The sequence below is a fragment of the Neocloeon triangulifer genome, unplaced genomic scaffold, assembly GCF_031216515.1.
Source record: "Neocloeon triangulifer isolate White Clay Creek 2 clone unplaced genomic scaffold, ASM3121651v1 ptg000003l, whole genome shotgun sequence".
NCBI lineage: Eukaryota > Metazoa > Arthropoda > Insecta > Ephemeroptera > Baetidae > Neocloeon > Neocloeon triangulifer.
Genome location: NW_026775546.1, coordinates 200265 through 220066, shown reverse-complemented (window position 1 = coordinate 220066; position 19802 = coordinate 200265). Strand labels below are relative to the sequence as shown.

The window sequence follows — 19802 nt, the reverse complement described above, 5'->3', positions numbered from 1 at the left end:
CGCCTGCTGCGTGCTGGCAGCGAAAAGCAAATGCCGCAGGCTCTTCTTCACACACACCTTGTGCTGGAATGCCGCGCGCACCTATAATGCTAATTAATTCACTCGGTATGGTTTTGCGAAATGCTGCCCGTGTCATCATCATTAGCCGGCCGCGCTGATTTGATGGGCAGGACAAACCAGATCTTGAGAGGGTCTAGACTGACCGCCGAAGTGTCTGGCCGACCTGCACTTTCTCTGCGCCGCAACTCCACGTGCGTCCTACTTGCACCGGTCCTTCCTGGGGCGAGGCAAACTCACTCCTGTCCGCGAACCCTGACCCCCTACAGCGACAAAAGTTGCCAAAAGTTGCCTCCTTTGAATCAGGAGAGAAAAGTTGATTTGATTTAGATAAATTCATTTGAAAGAGGAACTGAGAATTTGACTGCGAAACGATTCAATCAGGTTTTAATTGTTGTTTTAATTTTTCCAATTGATGCAAAAACTTTTATATCAGAAATAAGAATCAATTTAGGATGCAAAAATTGAATTTTTGGACAAAATGGAACCACCCCTGGCAATAATTTTGCTAAAACTCCCTAAAAATTAATTTAATGAAAGGTTTTACTTTTAAATCATACTCAAATTTAATTCCTATAATAGATAAAGTTTTGTATTGCTTTCAATATACGCAATTTAAAAAAAAAAATAGGAACTCACTTTCCAGTCCTCTTACTTAGTTAATTAGGTTTTGAACAAAATAAGGCTAGGATGTTGGGCTGTCAAAACGAAATTTGTCAAAATTCCTCAGAAACCTGATGAGCATATTAACCTTGGGAAGATTAAGATATATTCTTCCTCCTCTTCTTTTTTACTTGTAATTAAAAAAAACTCTGCTGCTTAACAAGTAACATGCCTTTTGATACAATGAGAAAACATCAACAATCGGATGACGCGCATCAAGATCCGTCTGATAATTTTCAAATTAAACGCGTGCTATATTTACGTACATGGATTCGCAGTGGCCAGCGGTCCCTCTCGCGATTGCGAATTCTTCTCTCGCGCTTCCGGCCGTGGCTGCCTTTGAATGGCGCTTCGCGGATTTCACAGCGATGAAGTCAGCAAGCAAGACCCACCAACGAATGCAAATTTTTTTTTTACAATAGCGATACTTGTGGTCACGTGGCGGTCCAAATATTAAGAGGTGGAAGAGGAAGAAAAGCGCTTGACATTAGTTGACTTTCAGAAAGTGGAATTAATTTTGAAAATTTAAATTTAAAAAAAAAATTAATTTTATTTTAAAAATTCGTGTTGCATTTGATTAAAAATTGCAATTTTATTAAATTATTAACTCCGGACTTAAATTCAACTTCAAAGAGTTTGTATATAAAAAAAAAATTGTCGCGCACTCGCACAGCCTGCAACTTCCCACTTCCTGTTTTGCCTTGGCGAAGCAACAATGTCTCAACGTTGTACTGTACATGACTTTTCATCGCATTATCGTGAATGCGATTCATGTGACTGGCACAATAAATATTGATTCACGCGCCGTTCTGCGGCTTATAATGTGACGGATGCCCCTGAGAAATCGCGTTTATTTTCTCGGCCGTGCAAAGACCTTTGCGAGACAGGCGCATTCCTCCAATAAATAAGTCGCTGCGAGTCATTTCTGAATGCAGCTGCCGACTGTGAAATGCAATCCGGTTTCTCGTAAAATTGCATACTATACTGACGTGGTGTGTAATCACGGAAATTAGCACGCACCGCAAAGCCAATTTAAGTCAATTTTCAAGCGATCCAACCAAGGAAATTGCTTCCGATTATGGAAATGGTAAAAAAAAAAATAATAATACAGACAAACACAAGAAGAACAAAAATCGATTAATTTACTTAGTAATTTATATATCAGTTTTAGGTAGAAAATTTGGTTGGATTTGCATATTCATTTAAAATTATCTTAAAAAAAAATTCATTTTAAATGTTGATATGTTTGATTTAAATTTAAACTAATCTTCAGAGTATCTCAAGTTGCAGCGTGTAAGTTGCATGTAAAAGTTAGGAAATTTCAAGATTTTAATCAAAAGTATACATTTGAAAAACCACTTTCATGGGCTTGTAGTTTCAAGATCTAAATAGTTGTAAAATTAAAAATATAACTTACAGAATGTCTGGTTAAGTCCTTAATTTTGAATAATTCCAAATTATCTTAAAATTTTGTCATTTTAAAATACCAACTTTAACCTAAACATCCCAATATAACTTTTAAGTCTAGGAACAACTAATTTGCGCTGAGAATCCGCAGTTGTATATCATCCAAGACGAATTCAGTCTTGGCAGGCGATTTAAATTTTCAAGATAAATGGCTTTATTTGTTTGCTCTGGAGTTGAGGTGACCTGCGACGAGAATGATAATAATTTTCTCAGGCTCTCTGCCTTGCCTGCCTGCCTGGCAGCTTCTCTTTTTCTTTCTCTCTCTCAGCAGCGTATAAATGTTGTGCGCTCTCGCGTAAAGGTACAAATAAATAAGCAGCAAAAAAGTTATATAGTTTTATACCTGCGCGGCCTCATTTGGGCAGTGTGTGTAGTAGTTAAGTTGCTGCAAATAAAATTCCAGGAAAGAGCGACAAAAGCAGGTTTGAAAAACACACACTCCATAAAGGTCCATTCTCTCTCTCTCTCTGGCGGCGGCAGCTCGTTTCTCGTTACCGCCACTCACAGATGCAATAAAATTTATGAAATTCAATTTTATTATTGTGCCACAAGCAGCAGCAGCAGCAGCAGCCACCCTGCTTATTATTCTCTCATCTCTCATTAAAAACTTCTTCCTTTTGTCACCTCACAATCAGAAAAGCACACAGGCATATAAATTGAAAGATGGAATCCGCCGTCACTTGCGTGAATAATTTGGCGAAACCCTTCGAAAAAGATTTTATCTCACCGCCAATCACCGCTTGATTTGGTTGAGATTCTGCGAATCTTGGATGGGTCGAAATTTCTGCGAAATTCCGCAGCCTCCGGCATTTGCGCCGGATTTAAAAAGGAAAACAATGTTTAATTTATTAAATGTTAGGGAAATATAGGTGAACGTCTCATTGACCTTTATTCTGGAAAAGAAGGGTTCAAAGAAGTTCAAATTCACCTTTTTTGTGTGCTGAATATTTCCAGTTTTGGAATCACCTCACCTTTTTTTGCAAGAATTTGCGAATTTCCATAAAAATTATCATAATTACTGTACTCTTTAAATGAAGTCAAAAGTGGAGAGCAAAAACAAACATTTAAACTCGTCTGATATTTAAATAATTTATATTAACTGCTTTCATAGCAAAAAAGTCTTGGGGGCTCAATCAAGTTAAAATTTTAATTATTTGGAGTTTAGAAAACATTAAATCTCATTAATTATCTAAAATAAGTCGGGATTTATTAGAATATTCTTTGCTTGTTTGTCAATAAATTTTTAATTGATGGAAAATTTCAATTCACACCAAAACAAAACATACAATTTTTGAACATATTTTTATATTTATGGATTTTAAAATCTCATTGTAACTTTTCTATTTTCCTGATATTACCAAAATATTGCTCATTGAAAAAAATGTGTTGCTTTTTACGCCGAAAATTTTAATCAAAACCCGCGCCTCCGGGGGATCGAAAATGCGTGGCAGAAAAAAATACTCCTTCGGTGCCGCAAGCGCCAAAATGGCTAATGAAGCGGCAAGAGAGCGCCGCTACACACACTAAAAATAATGGCACACACAAAATTATTTTCCTCAGTCGCAGAGTGCGAGAGGATCGAGCGACAAAGAAAGGAAATAATCTCCCTTGCTCGTATACACAGGAGGTTTCTTTGAGCACACGCACTGCACAGCTGCCTCTTTTTAATACAAATTTTTTTAAGGAACAATGCGTGCAAAAAGAGGGGAGTTGTTGCACACAAGTTGCACGTCCTGGTCAGAGTCCGCGCGGAAGAAGGAAATTTTGCGTGCGACCCCATTGAGGAAAGAACGCACTTCGCATAATATAGCTCCCGTTTTTTTCTCTCACTCAGCTGCAGTTTTTGGTGCTTTTGCTGCACCAAATTTTTCTTCTTCCCCTTTGGCCGTTTCGTCGGTCGCTGGGGAATCTTGATAACAATGCGGGAAAGAGTGCCATCAAGCATTGTGCTTCTGCTTGTTCCAACTATGTGTGCATTCAAAGTAGTCTTCCTTCGGTTTATATGATGGACAACAAACTGGTTGACGGGCCAAAGCGGTTGTTGTCCGCTCGTTTATTCTCTGCTTTTCGCCACTTACCTCTCTTATTCGCCGTCGTCGTCTTCTTCTTCGGCAATGTTGTGCGTGAAAAACGCGCGCGAATCGAAAAACTCGTTTTTGTTTCCTTTGCCGCGGATTGAAGAGGAAAATGGTGGAAATCCAGCTTGAGATGCTGAGAGAGCTCCGGCATTCCTTTGTGCTAAAACATTCAAAGGCAGAATGGAATTTGTGTTTATTCAGTTGCATTCCTTTCAAAGACAGTTTCCGAAGAGTTCTACAAGACAAATAATTGAAAAAAAAAACTTTCAGAAATCAGAATAAGTAAAAAAAAAATTAATTTCATTGAATGCTGTTTTGATTAATCTATTTCTTTAGTAAAGTAAAGTATAGTAGGATTTTGAATTTTTAGTTCTTTGATGAATAAGGAAGGGTTAAATTGTATTTCCTTAAGTTTACTTATATGAAAGGAAGCAATTTGTAATAGATGGTTCAAAATTTTAGCTTCCCATTAATTAATTTTAAAAATAAAATTTACGCTATACGGAAATCAACTCATTATTCTTCTCGTTCTCCACTTCACAATGAAGTTGGGCTGAAAAGCGATTTCCAGGAGCTTTTAGCGTAGCGAGTCTCGAATTTCAACGCGTGCGCACCTGACGTACTTTCAAGAGTCGCGCAATTACACCTCCAGCCGGGTATTAATTACTCGCTGTCAAAAAGTACCAACTTAATTGCGCGGCGTACTTTACTTTTTGTATATACCAAAAACTTATTCCATGTGCTGCGCATTTGCACTTTCCCTCCTTCCTTTTCACCGCAGGGTGCACTTCCTGTGGCCATTAAAATGCATGTGCACGCCAAATGTGCCGGACACACAATTTTTATCACATTTTAGGAGAGAAAAAAGAGCACGTGGTTTTCTTGGAATGGAAAGATATTTTGACGGTTAAAAAAAATGAAAACGTTAGTTTTTGTTGTCACAATCCAGGCTGAAATTGGTGTATTAACAGTAAGATTTAAATTTAAATTGTAGCCAAATATTTTTCCAACTTTTTGTATTTTAAATTTAATGATAAAAATAATAATAATGATTGAAATTAGATCAAAAGTTATATTTCATTTCAATCAAAGTGGCTTAGATTTAAATTTAATTAAAAGTTTTATTCAAGCTTTAATTTTATTTATTTTTTTTTTTTTAAATCAAATTTATTGTAATTTATCTTCACTTTAAATTTTCCCATGCTCAAAATCAAGTCATCTCGCGGTTCCTGCTCCTTTTGCCGGTTTGTCACTCAGTCCGTCGGCGACGAAATTAACTTGTCGATGTTTTTCGCATCAAACGCGCCGTCTGGGTCGCTCGTCCGCCCTCGCGCGTCTCTCCTCCAATTTTCATTCTGCGCGTCCGCCGAGCGTCCGGGGCGTCATCGATGCTCCTTGAGTCTCGGCCAATGTCTGGCTGAGAGTGTCTAATTCAAGAACATGTTGCCAGACAGGCCGCGAGAAGCAATTTGGTCGCGTGTTGCTTAGCGAGGAAAAAAGTTTTGATTCCCGAAATACATAACCCACTCACTCGCTCTCGCCATTTATTAATGCTACACATTGAGAAAGAAAGAGCTGCCGCTTGTTGGTTGGTACTTATGAGGGGCGCACGTCAAAGGCCGCATGTGTTTGCGAAGGAGAGGCAAAGCTCGGCCTGAGCATCCATCCATCGCAAAAGGCATTGATTGCGCTGGCACCGCGCAATTTTCCTATCTGCTGCTGGTCCACTCTCTGCTATGAATGAAAAGTCGTCAAGATGACGTAAAGTTTTGAGAAGAGTGGGCAAAGCTTATTTTAAACATTTAATTTTTTATGCAATTTGGAAAAAATGGCCGAAGAAAATGTCCAAAATGTTCTCTAGATTTACCCAAAATATGAAAACGATCTCTACCTAAAGCCCATGACAGAATCATTCATTAATTAAGATTGGTGAGATAAAGTTGAATTCAGCGTTGTAAAAAATTTCGGTTTTTACGACTTTTTTGAATAATTTAACTTACAAATTTTGTTTTAAATATACCGGAACGAAAAATAAGTTAAAAATTAAATATTCGAGATGTTTCATATCAAATATTTGTGCACTTTTCAAGGAGATTCCTATTATTATTGTTACTCCTAAAAATTTGCAACATAATAAAATATTTGCACTGATTTGCAGGGGGAATATTGAATAGTTCAACAAAAAGGCACTTAAAAGAAATTTATAAATACAGCATTTAAAGCAATATAAATTAATATAAAATTAAAAAAAAAACTGCCAAAGGACTTATATTTGTCAAATAAATCTGTCAAATTTCCTCCGAATGAATTGGTTGAAAATTAACTATAAAAATAAGTTATTTTTGCGAAGAGGATTAGAACTTAATTAAAACTTAATTTCTTTAATTTGATGGACATTTAAATGAGTTGCAAAATCATCATTTTTTTTTTAATATAACCTAAAATTAAAAAATATTTAATTTCCTTTTAGAATATTTTACTAACACGATAACATTTTTAATCAATAAAATTAATAAAATATGTGTTTTTATTTAAAGACTTCAATTCTTTACAACAAAATTTCCAATTGTTTTCTAATAATTGCCAAAAACGACTTGATTTTGAACTATTCCAATGTTCAATCAATAATTTAATTTCTAAGCTTTCGCAAATTGATTGATATTTTTGATGATATTACTTAATTCAAAACTTAAATTCAAATTTTTGTTTTTAATAAATTTCGCCTATAAATTTGATTTGATAGAACGGAAGTGATCGAAGCCTTCGCCTTTCGACTTCCTCTTTTAAATATCACTTTGGTGCGATTAACTTCCTCTTCGAGTTCGATGAACCCCACATAAGATTTGCACGCGCTGGACGTGCAGCTGAGAGGGCCAAAGTGCGCGGAACCAAACAGAGTGTCTTGTTGGCCGGTGCCCGCGCGGAGTCGTCTTTTTGCTCGCTTTTTGCATTTACGGTTGTAGCCAATTTGAATGGCAATAATAAATAATCGGCTCTATTAATAGACCAGAGACGCGTGCACACATCGGGCTGCACGCATAAATTATCCATCAACGGACGGACAATGTAGTGCGTGCATCTGCGCCAATATCAGATATGCGTATGCCCTGCCATTATATGTATCCAGCCGGTTATTCAGATGCGTCAATATCGGAAAAGGAAAAAAAAGCGTATACACATCCTTTCAGAGCAGGCTTTGCGCCGAAACACAACAATGCGATTCGCGTTGCGTGCGTTCGGTTGGAATTTTTTCTTTTCGTTTTTCACTCGGCAGGCCTATTCTGTGCACGGCCTAACGTGCGTACCGGAATGAAATTCGAACTCGCACTACTTTTTCATGCGTACAACTTTTGCTTTTTCTCTTATTTCTCAGATGCCTATGCTCCGGAGGCTGTTTCGCGAAAACTTTACTTTTTTTAGGCACTCGCGAAAAATTCGTTGCGGCGAATCGTTTAACGATTAAATTTTTTCCGTTCGCCAAACGGCCAAAGTAGTCCATTGTCCAGCAAGAAAGTGGAGAAAAAAATTTGGTCCAGTTCAATTTCTTGTTTTTGATACAATTAATGCAAATTCTTGTAATTTCTCAATGTACTGAGAGTTTCAAATTCATCAATGTTGGATTCCTAAATGTATTGAATGAAAAATCTGATATTTTTTATGAAAAGTTCAAAAGTTGGAATGTAATCAATTTGGTTATTTTTGCTATACAGAAGCGGTGTTAGAAAGAGCGTAAAATTAATACATTTTTTTTACTTCAAGGTTTTATTAAAAGCTTAAAATACTTCAAAGTTATACATTAAATTAACTCCATTGACTTGATTCTGCCGTTATAATTACAAAATTAATATATCTGCTAAATTCAATTACTATTTGACATTGAAATCAAAAAATTTTCTGATTAAATGTTAAATCTAGATTTTTTCAATATTTAAAAAAATTAATAAAACAATAAAAAAATTAGATATCTGTGTACAATTTCGTCATGTTACTTGATAATGCTTTTTTTTAAGTTGTTTAAATTTAATGTCCTTTAAAAATTTGCAAATTTTTGCTTTCAAGAACATATTCTTAAATAATTGCAAAAAAATTAAAAATTGTGTTATTAGTTGAAATTATTTTTACTTTTAAAATTATATTACTTAAAGCGGTTTCTGTATTGAGGATTTTTAATTTACTACTATAATTAATGTTTAAATAAAAAATTTGGCAAAAGTAGCGTTAAATAGGCATAAAAAAAAACTAATAAATGTTTTAATTATTGCTGTTAGTTGCTTTTTTCTTATTTAAATTTTTTTTTAATATCAATATATAGTTTTTCTTTTCATTATGATTTTGCAGTGATTGAATTGCAATTTTGAATTTCTCTTGATTCTGCACACTCCGGCGGTTCTTCAAATCGATACACATGTTATTGGCAGCCACAAGAAGGAGTTGCACGGTAGGAAGAAATTCAAAACCACGGTGCGACCGTCAGTTTGGAACAAAGTCGTGAGCTTATGCGCTACTCACTCGATCGAGCACAAACCGCACCCACCGAGTTTCGGAATGAGCGCAGCATTGCTTTTGCGTATAATTGATCCCCTTTGTGTGCAAACGATCTGCATAAGTTGCGTAGGCCTTGGCAGGGCGACGTGCCGGTAATGGCAAATAATATAATAATGAGACGAGCAAGGTGCATTGAACCGACAAGGATAAATGCCTCAGCAGCTGCGGCATTCCACCTTCAATGTGTACACACTCGACTTGCAATTAGCTTTGCGATGTACAGGACGAAAGGAAAAAATAATGTTTACTTTCGTGTCTCACGAGCAATATATGCGAAATCACATGAGTCAGAAGGAAATTTGGTGCTGTTTCTTGGAACAATTGCACTGGGAATTTTCCAAGTAAATACAATAATTTGTTTTTTTGGTCATAAAATATTCTGTTCAATGAACAAGCTTTCATCAGTTTCATCAGCCAAAAATTGGGTGAGCATTTTTATATTTTTTTCAATATTTGTTAAGGTCATTTCTTTGACAATTAACCACAAAAACTGAATTTTCAAAAACTAGCATTGGATTAAGAACTTTTTATTGGGTTTGAGAATTAAGGATAATTTTTTTAAATAAATGTTTTTGCTCAAAATCTGCCCGACTAAATTTTTGGAAAATTGTATCAGATCAACTTCACCCCAGTTATCTTGGCAAAAGAAAATTATGGGAAAATTTTCCTTAAAATTAAAATTTATTTCATAATTAATTAAAACATTAATTTTTTTTGGCAAAAATCATATCATATGCAATTCAATTCTTTTATTATTTTACAAGAAGTTGATAAAAAGTAATCCAAATTTTTACAATAAATCACGTAAATCACCTAATTTTATCATTTATAAAGAACAAAACATTTTTGAAAAAAAATTTGGTCGATAATGAAATTTTTAAACTAAACCAAACACTGAAAGCTGATTGAAATATGATGGTAAAGAATTTATAATATAATTAATTTAAAGTTCTGGTCAGTTGAAAAATTAAGCATCTGTAATCTAATTTTCTTTTTTTTATGCTTTTTTATTTATTTATTAAATCCTACAAATTATTTTTTTTAAATGTCTTGAAATTTCTGGCTCTGCCTTTTGGGTTTAGCGAGTCTCTGTGAGAGGCAGAAAAAAATCTTTGCGTCGTCGCAAAAATTCCTGAGCTCAGGTCGCACCTTATCAGGGCGACGAATCGTCGCCGGCCGGCTCTTTGGAGCAAATATGTTTGAGAACGCGCACTGGCGCCTGGGGGGCCGCCGCACATTGACAATGGAGTAGTACGCATTTTATCGAGCAGCCGAGTTTGTAAAGTTGCGTACACAAGAGAGACGCACAATCCGTCCACGCACTCGATCGATAAAAAGAAGAGTGCGTCGGAGGGAGCAGGCAGGGCACGCCAGGCCACGTGGAGTAGCTCGTAGAGTGGGCCCGGCCAGTTGCAGCCAGGCCGTCGACCTGAGCGCCACCCTCGCGCCCTCCTCAAGGTAACCTGCCCTTTCCTTTGGCCCTCCGAAAGACGCCATTTTGGCTCTCGCGCGAAGGGCATCGATCTTGCTCGCTTCTTATCGCTCGGCCGCTGATACGAGTTTAGTGCGTTGCTATTTCGGGCAGTCCATTTTGGCCTCCCTCATGACCAGTTGTTATTTTGGTCACTTTGAATTTCGTAACCTGTGTTTTTTTATCCTTCCGAGGGGTGCAGAAGCTTTCAATATTCCGAAATGTTCAATTTTGTGCGATATCTTTTTAATTTTTAAAATATTTAAGGAAACGTCAATTTTTTTATTAATTTAAATCCTTTTATGAATGATGAAGAAAATCGGATTTAAATTATTTTCATGAAATTATATTTATTTCCTCAAATAATATGAAATAGGGGTTAAATTTACAAAAAAATTTATAGAAAAACTGGTTAGATTATATAATTTAAGTAAAATATTATCATTTAAAAATCATAGTGGAAATTGTTGGAATTCTCAAGCTTAACATGGAAATATAATAAAATACTTAAAGTTTTGATTTTATTTTATTCGAAAGACAAACTATGATTTAGTGACGTGAAATGAGAAGATTAAATAAATTAATTTTTTTTTATAGAAAGTCATTAAAAGTTTTGATGGGACTTTTCCCTTCTTATTAAAAAACTTAACATCAATAATAAAGCCAACAAACTTTTAAATCTTATGTTAAAAGAATTTGCTTTAGATCAAATAAAAACTCAGTTTAAAGGGTATAATTTGAATAAAAAAAAAGATTAATTCAGTAGAAATATAACTATTTTCTCCCTAGATATCAAAAAATGGAAATTTTTAGAAAATTTCTTTTAATTAATCAATATGTTGTATATTTTTTTTGTTTACAAAATATCAGTTTCAACGCTAGTTTTTACAGCAATCATTAAATCCTCATCAGGTACACACAGTCATTTGAAATACCGTGAAAATAGCTCAAATCAATACTAGAAATCGTAGTTTTGGTTCAGTGCGCCCTTTCTCCACACGTTCGTATTTATAATATTCAAATCCCGACGCTCGTGCAGCCATAAAGCGTGATTTACAGCTGAAAACGCGAGCCCGAAATGACATTAGTTTTAATTTATTCTCGAGCTCTGGCGTGGCGTTTCTTCCCCGCTCAGAAAGATATGATTCGCTGCGCCTCTCGTATGGCGACGTAATTAATTTGCGATAAATAAATTTGCATGCCTCCGATCCTGCTGACAGAATTCCTTAATGACAGGGCGCTTTTATCGCCGAGCGGCTTGATGGAGGAAATTCGCCAGATTATTTGGCACTTTATCTGCACGGCTGGTGTTCATGAACCTTGAAGGCACTCAATGGATTTGTTCGATCTCCAAATTGTTGCAAATAATTCAAATTGAAAGATTGAAAAAGTTGTAAATCGGTATTTTTTCTACTATAATTTTATGCTTTAATAGATTTTAATTTAATCACGGATTTTCTTCAATTTTTTTTTCTTTTGTAAGCCAATTTCTTATTCTGAATGCTTCTATATTTTCTTGATTTATGGTTCAGCTGCACACAATTTGTCAGCATTAGCCAAATTCGGTCTGGAGCAATGCTATGCCGATAGGTGATAATCGCGTTTCGCCGAGACGGCGAGGGCGCATCATTAATCACCACGCCGATAAGAACGAGTAGTTTATATGCGAGTAATATTGTTATCATCTGCGGCCTGCGAGATTTCTGCCTTTCGTCAAAAGGCTGCCAGGAATTTGGATGTTGTGAATGGAATGGGGCGTGCGGAATTTGCGGTTTATTAAAGAGACGGCGAGAGCGAGCTCGCCGAAGTGGAATTTGTGCAGAAGTTTCCTTATTGCTAGTCGAGCCGCAGTGAGATTCACTGATTCACCAGGAAAATTGGTACAGAATCCAATTATTTCTCGTCAGGAAGGAGGAAAAACATCAATAATTCATTATGAGAAATTCAGTTTTCATAATTTGTTTTGTACAAACCGTTCAAAAAGATCCAAAATTAATGACTAATTTTTTTAAGGAAATAACTTTTGGATAAAATTAAGTTTTCTGATCTGACTATGAATTTTTTTTCTTTCAATTCTCAAATTTTTATACAAATTCCAGTGGGAGGTGCTTAATTACGAATACAGAAAATCCTCTGAATCAATGTTTTATTTATTTTTGCTTAAATTTGATATAACTTCTTTTTTAATTTGGCAAAACTTTACTATGCTAATTAGAGAAAGGGGTAATTAATTTAACTAAATTTACAGATAAAGTCCAAGTAATGTACCTATTTAGAGTAAAAAATGCTCGAGGTTTTAGAATAACTTAAAACTTTGAATAATTTACCTATTTAGAAATGTAAAATTTTAATTTTTTCAGAACAAAAACCAGCTCTAAAATTTTCCCCTATAAACAGTGTAAATCTTAACATTTTGATTTGGATTATTTACATGTTTTTTTCCAAGCGTAATGTGAATTTAATTCTAGTGAAAAAAGCTTGCTATATTATTTTTCAGTAATTATTTTGATATAATTAGATAATTTTATTGATTATAAAGCTAAACTAAACCGCGGTCCTACTAATTCTTGAAAAATTGAAATTTTAGAGGATTAGCTCAGATCTGGCCTTTTTTGTTCAGTTTCCTGCTTCATCCCTTGGGAAATATACCTCTAACTTTTAACTTTTCACAAGTGCAATCCATCTCACGCAAGTCCTGCTCTCTCTTCACTTCCACAGTTTATTTCTATCCATTGTCATTTCCTGCTGAAGCAATTTATTATTTGATCGTCGCGGGACCGTTTCTGTACAGCTAAGTTCGCTCCATTCATGAGGCGGCGAACTGCACAGGCCACTCAACTTTTCTTGCCTATCGATTTTTTACCCGGGTGGGCGTCGTGCTCCGCGGTATATTTTGGCGTAAAAAGAGCGAGAGAGACGCCGGCAGTGCTGGGGGGCCGAATAGTACTTTGCATGTCGGGTAATGAGTCCTGCAACATGTGTGCACTACCGCAATTACCCGCCTCGGGAAGCACACGCCACTTCTCGGAATCGCTCGCGTTTTCCTTGTCGAATTTTTACTCCTCACGCGGAAAACTAATGTCGAAAAGTGCAGGAAGCATTTTAAATCTAAAAGACTTTTCTTCGTTTTCGTTGCAGCTCTGGCCAAGTGCGAGTCGTGATTTCCAACATCCCCGACCACGTGCGGCTCGAGAGCTTTGAGGAATCGCTTTCGGCCTTAACATCGTACACGCCGTTCATCAGCATCGAGAAACTGGCTCCCAAGGGCAACGCTGACACCCAGGCTGTCCAAGTCATGTACGAGAATCAAGATCAGGCACAACAGTAAGTTACTTTTTTTTATTAAAAAACATTATAGAATGATAATAAAAAACAGTATTTTGTAAATTTATTTATAAATAAAATTTAATATAATATTTTTCATTGTTTTTCTATAAATTTATTAAATTTTAAATTTTATCAAATTAAAAATATAATATTTGCATTAAAAAAAAATAGAATTAAATAATTAGTTGAGATTTATAATCATTTAAAAATAAAAAATAATAAAAAAACAATAATGAAAGCAAATAGATTCAAATTATGAGATTTCAAAAGAGGCGTAGTTTGTTCCTCAAATTTTTTTTAATTATTTGAGCTGTTTCAATAAAATTTAAATCATGCAAGGTTCACTTTAACGGATGGGATCTTTTTGATCTTGGAATTTTTATCATATATTGGACAAAAAAAAATGAATTTTTCCAATAATTGATGTTTTGTAAAAACTAAAGAAAAGAAATTAAATAAAAACAAATTTTTGTACAATTTCATAAAAAATTAATTTTGTACATAATAGCTGACTATATCTAGATTATTTTAATAACAATACTATTTCTTACTTTTTAATAATTGTTGTTTTTGTCCATTTTTACAATACATTGCTTACATGCAATTGTTGAAAACAATACTAATTGAATTTTGTCTTTTCAGGGTTGTCAGCCAGGTGAACGGCCATGAGTACGAAGGCAACACTCTGAAGGCAGATATTTCAGACAGGCGCAACAACCGCCCCCGCAACTCGCGCCCCCCTTTCTCAGGGATGCAAACATCCAGCAGACAGACTGACTTTCCCCTTCGGTAAAAGCAATTTAATTTGAAATCATTTGTTCAACATTTTACGCATACCTGAAATCATTTTGCAGAATCCTTGTCCAGAGCGACATGGTTGGTGCCATAATAGGTCGCCAGGGCAGCACAATCAGGCAGATCACCCAACAAACGCGTGCCAGAGTCGACGTCCACCGGAAGGACAACGTTGGCTCAGTTGAGAAGGCCATCACTATTTATGGCAACCCTGAGAACTGCACTAATGCCTGCCGGCGCATCCTCGAGGTCATGCAGCAGGAGGCAACCAGCACTAACAAAGGGTCAGTTCCCTTAAAATATTTGTGCTGTTAACATTTGTAATGTTTAGAATTGATTGCAGTGAAATTTCGCTCAAGATTTTGGCACACAACAACCTCATTGGGAGAATTATTGGCAAGAGTGGCAACACAATCAAACGGATAATGCAGGATACTGACACTAAAATCACAGTATCGAGGTATGTTTACCTTTTTAACTGGAAATAAATTACTGAGCTTTTGCTGCCTTTCAGCATCAACGACATAAACAGTTTCAACTTGGAACGCATCATCACTGTCAAAGGCACCATTGAGAACATGTCAAAGGCTGAAGCACTTATTAGTTCCAAACTACGTCAGAGCTATGAGAATGATCTCCAAGCAATGGCTGTAAGTTCTTTTACTATTTAAAAAAAAAAATTTGTATCAGTACAAAAGTGAACGCGAAACACCAGGTCAACCGATGAGTCTTGAAATTAGGCGAAGGCGAAGCAAAATAAATATTGACCACTGTGTTGCCAGTTTTCCTTAATTAAAGAGTTTTAATTTAAAGTTTTTTTTTTAATTAGTGAAAAGAAATTCCGCTGGCAAAGTTCAAATTCTGGCATTTTATTGTCTTTGCTTTTCATGCTCTTTCGCACGGTCTCAGTAATTCACGTAAAAATCAGTCTTAATTTATATTTTAAGGTATTTTTTGTGCTGATAATTTTCTTATTATTAACCTTATCATTTCCTTTATTTGTGCGAATTTTACATTTTATCGTTTTATAATTGTCAAATTGATGTCTGATTTCAGCCTCAAAGTTTAATGTTCCCTGGTCTGCACCCGATGGCCATGATGTCCACCGTCGGGGTGAACTACCCGCGCAACTCTGGTCCCGGTGGTGGCGGCGGCAACAACTTCCAAGGGGGCAGCAGCGGCAGCGGGGTCTACAGCTCTGGTCCCACCCACAGCGGAGGTGGCGGTGGCGGTGCTGCTGGCAGCTTCCCTCCCATCTACCCCGGCGGCCCCCAGACCGCCGGCATGGGCCAGCCGCCTGTCAGTGGGCCCAACGACCAGCAGGAGACGGTCTACCTGTACATTCCGAACAACGCCGTCGGCGCCATCATCGGCACCAAGGGCTCGCACATCCGGAACATCATTCGCTTCTCAGGGGCGTCCGTCAAGATTGCGGCGCTCGAAGAGGGCAAGCCTGTGGAACAACAGCCTGAGAGGAAGGTTACCATTGTTGGTGAGTTGGGGAAAATACCAGAAATCTTGAATAAGACTTCAGATTTTAGAAAAAAAAAGAATTAAATTATTTTAACTTATAAAAATACAGATTGCAATTATGTGTTTAGATACTTGAACCTTCACAAAAAAAAAATTGAATGCCTTTTCCTTTTCTTTTCACGATTCAATCTAAAAATTAACATAATTATAATCTAATAAATTGGTAATTTAAAAATAAAATATGTATAATCTGATCAAGTAAATTGAAAATACAAAGTAAAGAAGTACTATTTGTCAAGACAAAACATTATTTAACCTGACAAAATTAAATTAGATCAGAAGTTTCTGATTAGAATTGCAGTTGTTAAATTTACAAAATGGTTAAATTTTGCAAAGAAGGAAAAGTGAAGACACTTGTTCTTGAATTTCTATAAAAGTGCATTTCTTGACTTGTTTCATTTGCGGCAAATTAGTTTTTCCTAATACATGAGCTTGTCTAATTTCCTCCTAAATTATTAATTTTGATCTTTTGAACTTAAAATAAATCAAATGAGCCAACTTTTGTGAATTGTAATTTTAAATGCAAATTTTCCCTGGGCATGTTTTTCCATCTGCCATCCTCTTCAAGAGTTTGCCACAAGTATTTGTTTCAAGAGATTTATTTGATTGGAGTTTTTGTCAGATACATTTTTTAATGTTCTTGAGTTAACTGCTGACGTATGATGAGATTAAAGAGTGCATATCAACATTTAAATTAATTATATTTCTCCTTTTTCAGGAACTCCCGAAGCTCAATGGAAGGCCCAGTACTTGATATTTGAGAAGATGCGCGAGGAAGGATTCGTGGCAGGCACCGAGGACGTCAGACTGACGATCGAATTGCACGTGCCTTCGGCGCAGGTCGGCCGAATCATCGGCAAGGGCGGCCAGAATGTGAGAGAGCTGCAGCGCATCACCGGCGGCATCATCAAGCTGCCCGAACAGGCGTCGGCAAGTGGGGAGGAGACGATGGTGCACATTATTGGACCCTTCTTCTCAGTACAGGTCAGTTTCCCACTCATTTCGATTTACACTTATTCAATATTTGCATTTTTATTGAATTTTAATCCTCTATTTGAAATTTTTTCCTTACAAATTCAATCCGTTTGGGAAATATTAACAATTTAAATTTTAAATGAAATATTTTTATCTGATAAATTCCGGTTATATTTCAACTTTTAACTCAATATTTTGTAAGAGATTCGGATTTACATTTAATTATAATAAGAAAAAACATTTTAATTCATTCAAATTTTTGTAATTTTGTGTTTTTTTCAAGAAATTAATATATGGTTTTTACTTGCAGTCTGCCCAGAGACGCATCCGCTCCATGATCCAGCAGGGCCAGCCCGGCCTGCTGCCCCCCGGTGGCCCTCCGTCGCGAGGCCCGGGTGGCGGCCGACCTCCTCTGGGCCCCCGCGGGGATCAGAAGCAACGCATGGACGGCCAGTAGTAACTCAACAAACAAAATTAACTGTTAAGGGGGTCTCAGGGGGCTGGGGGGAAGGGGGTCAAAATGGTGCAACCGAAATACCTCGTACTTTTTAAATGCAAAATACCAAAGAGAAGACAACGCTATAGAGAACTACAACGGAGAAGCAGGCCTTCTCTTTGGGAGGCTAAAAACGCAGAATTTTTGTTAGAGATGATTTTTAAATATGGAAAAAAAAACACACACAAAGGAGATTGTTGTTGAAAGAAATTCACTAACGTACATCATTCGAGTAAGGTTTTTCGAGACACCTTACTGTCAGGGTTCAGAATTGAAGACGAAGAAGTCGGCAGCCGAGAGAGACAGAGTTGTATTCTATTTTTGTGGAGCAATCGAGGCGGACGCCTTCGTTTGTCAATTTCTTGTACCATTGATCACGAAATTTTGAAGTAATTAAGGTGCACGCTGTCTGAGTGGTTGAGTGCATAAATTTGCTCAATTTAAATTACTACAAGACGAGGACACGCAGGTGTGAGAGCATCGAAGAGGGAGCTTTGGTGCTTTTAGTCAAATAATTACACACACAAACGATTCGGGAAACGATGCGCGCGCACGAGGATAGGAGACAGAAGAAAATTATCCCCGCCTCCGAAATGGATAATATTTTACTTTAATGGTGATACGCGAGGCTGGGACAATTTACTAATGATTAAAAATTAAGGATTTTATTGTACATGATGAGAAAGAAAGAAAGGAAGAAAGAGAGGTTAGCTGCAAAAAACGTTTGTGGTTAGAAACCACTACTGTGCTAGGATGGTTTTTACTGGAGACAAATGTGGATGGAGTGATTAAAAAAAAAAAAACAATGAAATTGAAAGTTTGCCATAATTTTTGAGGTTATAAAATAAACGAGGAGAGGAATGTCTTATGTTTTGATAAGACTGCAACTATAATATTATTTTTTAAGAGAAAAAAGTGGCTTATTAACGAGAATGCTGCACGCAGACGGGTTCTTTGTGCAGCCGAGCCGGCTCCCGCCCCACAGCCGCCCCACGAGAGGGGCCGCCGATCGAATTATTTCTCAGGGTATAAAAATATAATGGCATATTTTTAACAGCGGCCGCCCCACGGGCGGCTCGTGGAGGCGGGCGGGGGCCGCCGACTAACACACTCTATCTCAGTACAAAGTAAAATGAGACCATCATTGTTGTGTGGTGAAAAACAGTCATTATTGCTAAAAAGAAAATGATGATGAAGATGTTTAAAAAAATTTATTTTTGATACATTGTTGGGTAAAAAAGAAGCGACGAAATGACGAGAGAAATCTCTTTTTTAAAAACGAGAAAACCAATGAACGAAATTTTTATTACTTTCGTTTTGCTAAAACTAAAAAAAAAAAATGAAATTAAATAGTTTCGAATTTTTAAACGCGGCGCCGGTGGCCGCTTATTGTTTTGTTGACGCTAGCCATTTTTTTTATTATTGTGTTTTTGACTATTTTCGGGCCACCGGGCCCTGTTCGTTTTGTTTTTGAGAAACAAGGCTAATGAAAAGCTGGGGAGAAAGGAGCTGCACACTTAAAAAAAAAGAAATTCAAACAGCTATCACCATTTGTTCATTTGCAACTAAAAAGCAACGCAGACTCACAGAAGCTAAAAATATACTACAACCACATTTCATGAAGCCTTCCCTCTTGAGTTGAACCGAAAATTCAAATTTATAATTCCATCGAACAACAAAAAAACATTTTCTCGGCCAACCTAACTAAAAAAAACCCATTTCGTATATGTATTAAAAATTATATAATAAAATACTCAAATAGACGAAAAATTTTCTCAGTCAAAAATGCGATTTTCAAGTTTAAAAAAAAATCCAACAAGCAAACCACACACAATATGAAAATAAAATCAAGTATCGAGAAGCCAACCAACCAACACAGACCTCTTTGTTCAAGCAAACTCGAAAACGACTTTTGATAAAACAAAAATCATCCGCCTTTCGGACGAAAATTACACAAAGTCCGGCCCTCGGTGGCGGGCCGGAGTTCAATCAAGGCTAAACACTACTACTTCACGAGCAGATGGAGAGCTGGAAACTACTTTCAAACTCTAAAACGTAAATAAAAATCCGCCGACTTCTGCGTGCCAGAGTCGGCCACCAAACGCGACAAACTATACTTCATTTTTCACTATCTGCCATTCCAGAGTTTGTTTTTCGCAAAAAAGAAACCTCACGGAGATTCGAATCTCTCTCAAAAGCAAGTTGTATACTACATAAATGTTATTGATTTTGCGAAATTCGGCGAGATGGCTGAAGAGTCCAATGTTGAAAAAAAAATAGTTAAATTACCGACCGCGAACTTATTGTACTGGAAACAAACTCCTTTTACGGAAAGAAACTTCCACACGCAAAACTACTACTACTACCACAAAAAAAGGCAAAAACGAAACAACAA

The 19802-nt window shown here is 36.5% G+C and overlaps 1 protein-coding gene across 4 annotated transcripts in view; it reads left to right on the top strand.

Moving 5' to 3' along the window:
* Positions 1 to 18939, top strand: part of LOC132193147 (insulin-like growth factor 2 mRNA-binding protein 2) — a 35250-nt gene extending 16311 nt beyond the window's left edge. For 3 of the 4 annotated variants that reach the window (XM_059613583.1, XM_059613584.1, XM_059613581.1), the window contains 8 exons: positions 13420 to 13605; positions 14251 to 14397; positions 14463 to 14687; positions 14735 to 14863; positions 14918 to 15053; positions 15460 to 15895; positions 16655 to 16920; positions 17222 to 18939. In XM_059613583.1, coding sequence (XP_059469566.1) covers positions 13420 to 13605; positions 14251 to 14397; positions 14463 to 14687; positions 14735 to 14863; positions 14918 to 15053; positions 15460 to 15895; positions 16655 to 16920; positions 17222 to 17368 — 1672 coding nt within the window. In that variant the 3' untranslated portion in view covers positions 17369 to 18939. The remainder of the gene's footprint in view (positions 1 to 13419; positions 13606 to 14250; positions 14398 to 14462; positions 14688 to 14734; positions 14864 to 14917; positions 15054 to 15459; positions 15896 to 16654; positions 16921 to 17221) is intronic. The other variant, XM_059613582.1, reaches the window with a different exon arrangement.
* The last annotated feature ends 863 nt before the right edge of the window (positions 18940 to 19802 follow it).